The sequence below is a fragment of the Melozone crissalis genome, unplaced genomic scaffold, assembly GCF_028551555.1.
Source record: "Melozone crissalis strain CALT ecotype California unplaced genomic scaffold, PUWL_Pcris_2 ptg000032l_1, whole genome shotgun sequence".
In the NCBI taxonomy this organism is placed as follows: Eukaryota; Metazoa; Chordata; class Aves; order Passeriformes; family Passerellidae; genus Melozone; species Melozone crissalis.
This window is the reverse complement of record NW_026535810.1, coordinates 1,567,541-1,578,767: the sequence shown is the minus strand read 5'-3', so window position 1 is coordinate 1,578,767 and position 11,227 is coordinate 1,567,541. Positions and strand designations below refer to the sequence as shown.

Sequence of the window (11,227 nt, the reverse complement as noted above, 5' to 3'; positions counted from 1 at the left end):
CCCTGGAAATGGGCAGCTGAAGGGAACAGCTGGGCATTGCTGACTCTGGACTGGAGGTTTATTTGGTTTAGAAGCTGGATGACTTCATGAAAGCCTCACATCTCCCACAGGCTGAAGCTGTTTGGTCACTAAGCTGTTCGACAGCTGATAGGACACACTGCACTTGAGAATCCCCAGGTTTGAGGATCCAAGGGCTGCTGTAATTCTACAACCTGAGAAGTACCACAGAAAGTATCTGCACAGCCCCATCCCTGCTCCAGCTTCCCATTTATTCTCTTCATGAGCAGGAAACATAACATACTAACTACAGGGTTAGAGAGAAGTCTGAGGCAGAGCTGATCCTGTTCCACACCTACGGATTTTGGCCACACCTCACTATTATCATATGAAAAGAAAAAGAAAAAAAAAACCCAAACAAGCGAAAGGAAAGCAACCCGGTATGCAGCTGATTCCAAACAACAACAGCGTGCAGGCTCATAAATGCTTCAGAATTGACCAAGAGGAAGCACGTTTCGTGATGACACAATCTTGTTGCTGTAGTCATTCATCGAAGGGAAACTCCCACAGGAAAAGGCATAAAGCTGCTCAGGGAAGGCGAAGAGGCTGCTCAGTGCTAGGCAGCCAAACCTGGGGTTCGATTCACACAGAGCTAAGCATGAGCACCAGCCAAGGCCCTTTCCAGTTTTTTTCTGGGTCCCTGAGGGGTAGTACAGGGTGTGGTTTGGCCCAGCAAGGAACTTCTTACAGAGCATCAAGTGCAGATGGTGGTGCCAGCAGCACACATCCTTCCTTCTCCTCTGCCAGACCCTTCTGGCTGGCTGCAGGAGGGGCATCCTGGGGAGGCTTCGGCGAGCACTATGGGGAAAGCATCTTCCTGGGTGGGAATGAGAAACAGACTATGCAGAACCTGAATGAGCGCTTGGCTGCCTACCTGGACAAGGTCCGTGCCTTAGAAGCAGCCAACGCTCAGCTGGAGAGCTGCATCCTAGAGTGGCACAGGACAAAGTCTCATGGAAAGAGGCATGACTTCAACCAGTACGAGCAAAACGTCACTGACATGCAAAGACAGGTAAGTCAGAGCTGGGACTGTGTCATTCTGTGCTCTTCTAAGGAATTGGGGTTCTACTTTATGCTGATGGCTTTCCTTTAACAAAGTTAAATAAAACCTTTGAAATGCTAGAAATCCTTAGAAAGGCAGTTCCAGGATATTCTTCGTGTTCACAAGGAGGAGAATGGGCACAAGAAAGGCTGGAAGGGGGTGAGGGGGATTCTGCAGAGACTGGCTGTGCTGCCAAGTGTTCCTTTCTGTACTGAAACTGGGGTTTGAGTAACTGCTGCTGGCAGAACTTGGTCTTTTTGACTGCACAAGTCTTGAGCAAATTACAAAGCAGGAGGAGTGCAGAGCCTGCCCCTCTCCTGCCGCTGTCTCCAGACAGACTGGGGCATTCCAGCTCTTTGATTCCTGCGGTAGCAGACAATGAAACTACAGGAGTTTTGGGACCAATGAGCTTATGTAATCAGATGGAAAAATACTTCATTGTAATTAAGAAAATAGCAGTGACAAATTCCTTGTGGATGTTTTCACTATAATTAAAAGGAGAATTTCTGGTTCCTGCCAGTAGTTAATATTAATGTTCAACAGTAACTCTTTCAATCTCCCAAACTCACGTGTCTTCAAATTTAAGCATAATATTAATCTGTATTCATAATGAACATCCTTAGCACTGTAACCATCTGTGTGACTAATCAGTGTAATTAACTTTACATACCCATATGGGGCAAAACCCAAAGCTCTTCCAAAAGCAATGTTGTCATTTGCCCTCTACTTTTTATAATATAATTACTTGGCATTCTCAAGATCCCGAGAAATTCTTTTAAAAGAGGCTTGGAAATTGTATTAATTCACATCTTTGCTGACTGGGGCCAAGGACTTAATCAAACTCCATGCTCACAGCTAAAAGTGTTGCCTCCAGGCAGTAGGTGAGGTGCTCGGACCACAGCTTGTGTATGGAGAGCCAGAACTGTCATCACCCATTTCTGTTTTAAGGACAAAGAAAGGTCACCGTCCCCAGAGCTGGCACTTGGGCACTTTCCTTTTTAACAGCAAGAGAAATAAAAACTTGTTCATCAAGAACATGTGTTCAGGTTGATTTGGAATTAGTAAATCAGAAAGATTTAGGAAGACATTAAGCAGAAAACCATGACGTTGATTGGGGTGAAGCCCTCACTTTTGAGTAGGTTGTACCCAAACCATTTATTTTTAACAGTCACCCCTTAAACAGCTGTCCCTGGCCACAGACACCTGGAGGCTGGTGGCTGTCCTGGATGTGAAATGAAAGGCCAGGAAAGGATCATTTACAGGTGACAATTCAGTGATTGAACCCAGAATTTTTACTTTCTCTATAAAATATTGCAATTAGCAGCATGTCTGCCAGTAAAACGAGTGAAAATATAGCATCTAATTATTAACCATAATTAAATTAATTAAATGTTAATTTAAAGGGTGAAACTAATTTAGCACCTAAAATAAAACTTAGGCTAAATTTAGGGTCCTATATCCAATAATCCAGCATGTCTATGATATGCTGCCTGTCTGAACTTGGAGGCATATACTCATTTGGCTTCTACATTTTTAACCACACTCTCCTGGATACCAGAATTCAGGATTAATGCCTGATGGAGCAACAAGTTTTGAGAAAAGCCTTGCTCCAGCCCAACTCCATCCTAACCCAGATACACAATGAAATAGCACCTGTTCTGCAGGTAACTGTCTCATTCAAACACCTTGTGCTGCTAAATAAGCAAAGTGATCTACAGAGCATTCCAGGAGATGGAAGAAAGGACAGGAGACATGAGAGGTAAAGTCAGTGCAGGAAGCCTTCTTGGGAAATCCCTGTTTTGAGAAGGAATTGGAGTGTATTTCCTATACAATAATAATGTGAGAGTTCTTAATGAAGCTGACAGTTTGCAGACTGGTACTAGAGTCTGCAAATGTTCCTGTTGGCTGCAGTAAGGAATTCCATGTGATTGTTAAGAGATAACTGGCACATGTGAGATCTCCTGCTGGCTGCAGAGCCACTGGGGCCACACAGCAGTGGGCAAAGCACTGACCAGTGCTCGGATTGCACAGAGTCCCACAGCAATTCTGTACACAGCACAAAGCTGAGGAACTCGTGTTGTTTTCAAGGCTGGATTCAAGAATTGCCTCTTCTTTGTCACCAAATTCCAGGCAGCCAGGCATTCAGGGCATTGTTAAAGTTCTTGAGCTGGCCTTGGCGGTGTCCCAGGGCAGTACGCGAGGTGCGGATAATTGCGCAGCAATGCACAGTCTGTGAGCAGATTAGTTAAACATTCCACAGCACCTTCTTCTTCACTACAGAGCTGAACCTTTGACACTTAAGGAGAATTTTATCATTTCCTTGTTTCTTTGTGATTCATTGAGGTGTGGGAAATTTACTCCAAGGTGTTGACAGCTCTGTAAATGACTTCTGTATGGCCACAGTGCCCCTTGGTTTGCGCTGTGGATGCTGAGGGAAGGCAGCTGGTGGGATGGCAACCACTCTTCTCTTTCCTCTGTGTTAGAAAAGGACACGATGCCCTGCATTTATGATTTCCTGATAATTATGTGTGAGTTCCTGCTGGAGTTCTTTCAAAGATTTGGCATGGAATACTGAACTTTTCATGCTCAGATCTATAGTTAAAAGCTATTCCATGTTATCAGGGACACATGAGCCTTTCCAGTGAGTGCTGAGTGCACCAAAGAAATGAGATCATGCTTCATCCTCCACCTTTTACGGCAATTTTCAAATCCCAAAGCAAAATCAGACACCTGAATCAATCACTGCACGCTGCTGGTTGTTTCAGAGCAGCTATAGGTGCATAACTGAATGGACCACACCAACCAGATGCCAGTGGTACTGTGCATGCAACTCCAGGCTAAAGCCTGTGGTGAGTTGAGGGTCCTGCCAGTGAGTGGCTGCCACCATCACCAGCTCAGCAGGGTGTTCATGCACAAGCATAACATTAACTCCAGTATTTTGATTGTAGTCAGACACAGCTTAATGGTTCTTACTGAAATTTGCCCTAAAGATGCCCAAGGCAGCTTTGTCAGCAATGCTGAACAGGAGCAGAATCTGGTCTCAAAACCAGAGGAAGGCAGTGAGTGTTACTCTCTAATAGACCATGAAGTTTGTGTGAAATCCATATCCTCTACCTGGCAGGAATAAGATGATGCCTCCTGGTTCATTCCCTCAAAAAAAGTAAGAAAAAGAGTAAAGTAAGATTACAGAGCAAAATTGCAAAACACCTAGGTGAATAAGGAAACTGAAATGCTTTTATTCCTGTGGTCTCCTTAGCATGGGAATTCCACTATTTAGATGCTTCCTTTGAGCAGCAAAGAGGCTAAACCAGCACAGATTCTTTACTGTCATCCCATGGCAACACCAACTCTCCTGTTGGATTCTCTGTTTTCCAGATTGAGGATAGCAAGATCACCAATGCCAGCATCCTTTTACAAATTGATAATGCTAACATGGCAACTGAAGACTTCAGGCTCAAGTAAGCTCTTCTTTGGTTTCCTCATTAGATTTGAAAGAGGATTAAACTAAACATTTATGTTTCTTGCTAATCCAATAGGGAAGAGATTTTACTGAGGCTTTCTGCCGAAACTGGATGAATAAAAACAATGTAGAACAGGGGGAAAAAACCCAAAAGCATGTAAAACCCACAAATGACTGCTGAAGAACCTTGAGTCACCCTGTTTATGATACTTAGTGCAGGTCCTGACGAGCAGGTTTGACAGCAGGCACTTGATACTTGCCACAAAAGGCACTTAAAACTGTCATCTGGGATTACAAATTATCCCCTCTAAGCACTGCACTTCCCAGTCCAGCCCAAATCTATTTCCTGGACTTATCACCTCTTCTGTCCAGCTCTGCAGGGAACACCTGTCCTCATGTGGCTTCTGCTTTGGAGTCCCATGAATTGAGCACAGTAACTGAGCTGGTGCATCACTGGCTCCCAGCACAGTCTGATTTTCAGTACATTGACAGAGAGTTCTCAGATCAACTGAAAAGACAACAATTTTGTACAGAACACTTTCAGGCAGGTCTTTCCACAGGAAAGGATTTGACACTTCTATAAGTAAGACTTCTTAGGAATCAGGAAGATTTTTCTTATTTCTAGCAGTTGGTGATCAGCTATAAAAATATCTCAGCTTTTGGTAATATTGTGACAAACTTGGATACCCTGAGCACTGCCAGCCTTTCATTATCAGTCAGTGGTGTCACAAAAGGAACCAGTGGAACTACTTTGAGGGATGGAACTCAGACTGAGTTCACTGGGTGAATGGAGAAGCACCAATAGAGCCCACAAAACACAGAGTAAAGAGAGAGATGCTGAGGTGTGAAATTGCTTCCCATGCCCAAGGGAACACACAGCAGCATCTCCCTTCCTTTGGCTCACTACAGACACTGCAAGAGGTTAGAGAGGAATTTTAGTAACTGGCTTCCATCACATTTTTCTTGTTTTTCTGAAGGACTCAGAGGTTACCATTTTGGAAAAACTAAAGCAATCAGTGCTTGCTGACAGTGTTTTCAGAGAATTGTATTCTCAAAGCTTCCACAACTGGGTGAATGTTAACATGCAAAAAGGGAGGTGCAAAAAAGAAATTTTATTTCCTACCATAGAGGAGAAGATACGAGAGAGAGGAAAGTAAATAGCAAACTAATAAAACTCATTGTTAAGACTATCCAAAAATATTTAAATAACATATGTTAGAAACAGAATTGGTTTTTCTGGTTCCCTATATAGACTGAGAGCAAGTCTACTTCTCCTTATACAAGAGCCTGAGTTGGGCAGTTCTCAACATGCAGGTTGTGTCTTCTCTTTCCTCACAAAGATACGAAGCCGAGAAGTGTCGCAGGCAGGGAGTGCAGCTGGATGTGGAGAACCTGCGGAAGGAGCTCGATGGCATGACCATTATTACCACAGATCTGGAAATGGAAATTGAAGGCTTGAGAGAAGAGCACATCCTCAGGAGGAAAGACCATGAGGAGGTAGAAAAAGTTCCAATTGGTAAAATCCTATTGCACAAATCTTTACTACTCTGTAATTAACTGAGTAAGACCCACAATCTGTAAGTGGGATTGATGATTCAGGACCTAATCCTGTTTCTGAGGCACCAATCAGAGTCAGGTGAAGCAAAAAGCCTGTGTCTGCTTCACCAATTACACTGGGGTTTCAGAGAGAACAGATTGCTGGAGTCTCTCCCACCCATCTGTCATACACGGCTAATAATAACTGACATATTGGACAGAAATGTTCTCAGAAAGACTTAGATATAAATACACAGAGTGCTGCCGGGTTTTAGTCATCACAGACTTTTTCCTCAGTTCTGAATATATAATTTCCCATACTCACAGAAGCATGGAGGGGTTGAGGGTTGGAAGGGATCGCTTTAGGGCCCTTTATCCACCCCCCTAAATTCAAGCAGAGTCACCCAGAACAGGCTAACCTGAGCAAAACAGATCTCAAATTCCTGAAGGATCAAAATTAAAAAGAATGGTTGGTGAAGTCAGGCAAAATTACTCATTCTTGCATAATCCTAAACACAGTAATTAGATAATTTTTAAAAGCCACACTACTCTGAATTCTCCAAAGCTATACTCAGTGCTCTCTGTTATTCCCACATTTATAATTCCACTGCTTGAAACACGCTAGTTTCGCTTGATCTGGTGTTGTTTGCAGTTATTACCCAACACCGGACCAAACATCCTGCTCAGTGTCTGTGGGTTTTTAAAGCAGAGAATTAAACACAGGGTGCACAGTGGTGGGTGCAGCTGCCTTTGGCTGACCCCCCTCCAGCCCAGGAGAGTTCATGGACACAGGGGACCAGCAGAGCCATCCCTGTGTCCAGCTGATCTGCATTCCATGATGTCATACCCCAAAAGGCTTCTTTGCCTGGGTGCTTTGAAAATGGTACCAGGCACATGAGGTTGTGCTACACCGAAAGGAATGTTACCCTACCTGCCCAACTGGTCCTATAATTATGTTGTTTACACAGTAATTATATGCTTTAATCCAATTATTCCTTTAACAATTACATAGAACTTTTACATTACTCTCCTGTAAACTTAGTTATAGTTCCATAAATATTAACATAAAGGGTAAGAAAGATGAAATTACTGTTAGATTTTCATCAAGGTTTTAGGTTTCTAATGGATAAATAAATAAAAAAAATGCCAGTGCTTCTTCATTGAGTCCATTTCTTCAAGAAATTATTCCTTTAACAATTACATAGAACTTTTACATTACTCTCCTGTAAACTTAGTTATAGTTCCATAAATATTAACATAAAGGGTAAGAAAGATGAAATTACTGTTAGATTTTCATCAAGGTTTTAGGTTTCTAATGGATAAATAAATAAAAAAAATGCCAGTGCTTCTTCATTGAGTCCATTTCTTCAAGAAATTATTCCTTTAACAATTACATAGAACTTTTACATTACTCCCCTGTAAACTTAGTTATAGTTCCATAAATATTAACATAAAGGGTAAGAAAGATGAAATTACTGTTAGATTTTCATCAAGGTTTTAGGTTTCTAATAGATAAATAAATAAAAAAAATGCCAGTGCTTCTTCATTGAGTCCATTTCTTCAAGAAACATTCTATGAAAATATCTTCTTGCATGTTTTTTATTAAGTTCTGCCTCAGAAGCAACTATGTCATTGGTTTAATTCACATCACAGTATTATCAATATAAAAATTTTTCAAATAATGTTAACTTAATATATATATAACAATTACCCCCAAAACCTCTCTGGGACTCTGTGGGTCTCTGAAAACTTTCTACTTCTATAAACAAGTTTGCTTGTTCCCTCTGACACATGAACAGGATATGGAAGCCAATCGCTCCTCACAAGACTTCAAAGTCAATGTGAAAGTAAACGCGGCCCCTCCTGCAGACTTAGGCAAGATTCTGGCAGAAATAAGAGAAGATTATGAGGCCATAATTGAAAAGAATCGTCAAAGCCTGGACAACTGGTACAAAGAACAGGTAACAGCTAGTCCCTGCTCATTTCCAAGCCCCCTGTGGCTGCACCTGCCTGAGCAGAGTCTGAGTTTTTCTCTTGCTTCTGCTCCACAGAGTGCAGCAATGTCCCTGGCAGCAACCCCTAATCCTGAGCAGATCCAGCGCAACGAGAATGAGATCAAGGAGCTGAGGAGAACTCTGCAATCCCTGGACATCGAGCTGCAGGCACAGATTAGTAAGGTATCTGCTGCAGACATCTTGGGTTGCTCACTCACTCCATGTATTCTCAGAAGTTGTCATGGAGCTATTCTCCATTTAAATCCACAGCCTAGCAAAACTTTGGTGCAGTTGTTAAAGTATGAGGGAAAGTGGAATTCAGATCATGCTCGACTTTGCCAAAATATGCAAAATAGATTCAGCAACCATGATCAGGAAGTGAAAAATGTATGTCTCCTTACAACAAAATATGAGAAGAAGAAGAGATAGCTGACTCCAGGTCTAGAAAGAAAACAGTAACACAAAGAATGCAAAGTTCATATTTACAAGCCCTGTTATCAGGCATGAATTACACAAAGTGTGAAAAATATTAGTGGAGAGCTTTCACAAATATTACATAGCCTTACACAGGTTAAAGCTGACATCCCAAAGACCTGGAGACTTTGGAGCAATTCTGGATAGCTCATGCAGAACAGACAGGACAGACAGCAGTGTCAGGAGCAGAGCTTTGAGCAGAACGGATATGGCAGGGATAAATGACTCAGTTTTGCCTTTCATGCACACACGGCACAGCTTTGTGGTTCTGCTGCCTTCACAAGAATAGTTATGCAAATGTATAAGTGTTTAAATTACCACAGCTTTAATTTTGCAATCTTCTAGCTAGAGACCAAATTTGCTGGTATTTCTGTGTTGTATCTACCACATAAATAATAATCATGGTCTTGGTATTATCTGCCCCATCAGAAACACATGCTGGAAGACACCTTGGCTGACACTCGGAATTATTACGCTGCTGCACTTCAAAACATGCAGCAGATCATCTCCAGGTGTGAGGAGGAGCTGAGCCAGGTTCGTCACGACATGAAGCAGCAAAATAACCAATATAAAGTTCTTCTTGGGATCAAAACACGCCTGGAAAAGGAAATTTCCACATACCGCCTGCTGCTGGAAGGGAATGCTGACGGGTAAGGCAGAGCTGCCCCGACTGGAACAGATGAAGAGTCCTCATATTTGGATTATTTATTTGTTTGTTTGTTTATGCTCAATCAAAGCTTGTGAGTCCCATACTACATCAAGGGTTGGTATTTTAATGTGACGGATCATAATAAAAAGCCGGAGCTACTTAGAGTACAGACACTGGTACCCATGTAATTTGGATTACCTAAATTAATATAACTTTTTATTAAAAAAAGAATAAAATTCTCCACTCCCACAGCATGGCCATCTCAGCATAGCAGAATGCTGGCCCCATTTTTATTCTCTCATCTGATTTGTATGAAGTCAAAAAAGGAAGAGCAGCAGCCTTTAGAACTGCGACTCTCAGGCAGGCAGGACAGAGGGGCCCCAAGTGTGAGGGTATTTGTCAAAAACCAAATTGGGATCAACCTGAGCAACTCCAAATACACAAGAACCAATGCACTTGTCCCTGGCAGCAGTAGTGAATGTACCCAGGGATGTTTCCAGTGAGAGTATCTACCAAAGGGAAAGCTCACATGGCATAAAAGCATTGCTCTTTTTCCTTCTTTTTTAAAAGTTTTATCTTATAGTGGGATGAGGTCTCCTTAGAAACAGTGAGAAGGGGACAAATAACATTTTGAAACGGAATAATTAACATTTTTTTCTATTTCATTATCTTCACAGGACAGCAAGAAAATCTGAAACTAAAGGTAAAAATTCCTTACTTTGTTCTCTGTAGTGACTCTTAATTACTGTCATTTCCAATCAAATTTTACTCAGGGTAATTTTAACCTCACCTGAGTGAAGTGTGGAAGGTGTGCATAGCAGGCTCACACAGGCCTTTGAGAAGCAGTTCCTGGCTGCTGTGAAGGGCTCACTGCAGAGCCCATGGGCTGTGCCTGATCCCCAGCCCTGTCAGTGGCCACAGCTCAAGCTCCAGACTAAAGCTTTCCTGGGATATGGCAAGGAGACTCCAGTGAGTGACTAAAACAGCGTTAGGGCTTGAGAGCAAACCCAAAATCTGCATGTCTGGAAACTTGTATTCTGGCATGGGCATGACCTGCAGACATCCAGGATAATCTGCTGGATTTGCATTGGCTGGGCTCTCCCTGTGTTATTCATATGCCCTGACCTGGACCAGACCCAGGGTGACTTTCTGGCAGCACATTTCACACAGAGCAGTAACAAATATTGACTTTAAAGAAAACACGTAGAGAAAATTTTGTTGAGGAGGCAGCAGGCAAATGACTGTAAATAAGGCTTTCCCTGCATCACCTTGTCTCAGCATTGCTCCTTGGCTAATTAAACTTTGCTTTCTTTCAGAACACTCTGAGCTGAGCAACCGAAAGCTCAAAGCGATTGTCCACGACAGCGTGAATGGGGAGGTGGTGTCCTCCACCATCAACGAGCTCCCCCCACAAGCCTGAAGGAAAGCTCTGCCCACCAGCAGCTTCCCCAGCTCCCACAGCCCCTCTGGAACACTGTGCTGTGGGCTGGTTCCCCTGGGTCAAACAGGGATCCTGTAGTGAACGTGCTTCTCAAATGATCTGCAGCCTAACACTGCAAAGTGCCACACAGAGCTGGGTAAAGCTGACTTTGGTAGTTTAAGGGGCTTTTAGTCATCAAAATGCTGGAAAAAAGCTGTTGAATTAAAGTGACTGGCTGAGCTAGTGGCATATGTATTGTGCACATCTCCCCAGGGCAGGAATATCCATCTGGGATTCAGTTATCGCTCTGCAAATTAGCTATAATTTAAGGGGAATAATCTCTCAACTTTTTTCCTGGTCTTATGCCTCTCATCATATACCTCACTGCAGCCAATAAATTTTTATGCATTATTTGTTCTGAACCTTGGAATATCTGATTTTGCTTTCCCTTACATATGTCCAGTCCACTGTGGCAGTGTCACTGACATGGCTCAGGACAGCCAAAGCCTCATTGTTTCAGGAGGGACAATACAGGAAGAACACAAAAAAGAAAAGAGGAGACACAAGTTACAGGTGACATTTACATGAGCAAAAC

The 11,227-nt window shown here is 42.6% G+C and overlaps 1 protein-coding gene across 1 annotated transcript; it reads left to right on the top strand.

Annotated features, from left to right (window-relative positions):
• Positions 1-439: 439 nt before the first annotated feature.
• Positions 440-11,016, top strand: LOC128940006 (keratin, type I cytoskeletal 23-like). The gene is made up of 8 exons (XM_054281325.1): positions 440-1,069; positions 4,475-4,557; positions 5,900-6,056; positions 7,895-8,056; positions 8,147-8,272; positions 8,993-9,213; positions 9,890-9,915; positions 10,529-11,016. Exons 1-8 carry the CDS (start codon positions 440-442, stop codon positions 10,630-10,632), a joined length of 1,509 nt encoding a protein of 502 aa, XP_054137300.1. The 3' UTR covers positions 10,633-11,016.
• Positions 11,017-11,227: the final 211 nt, after the last annotated feature.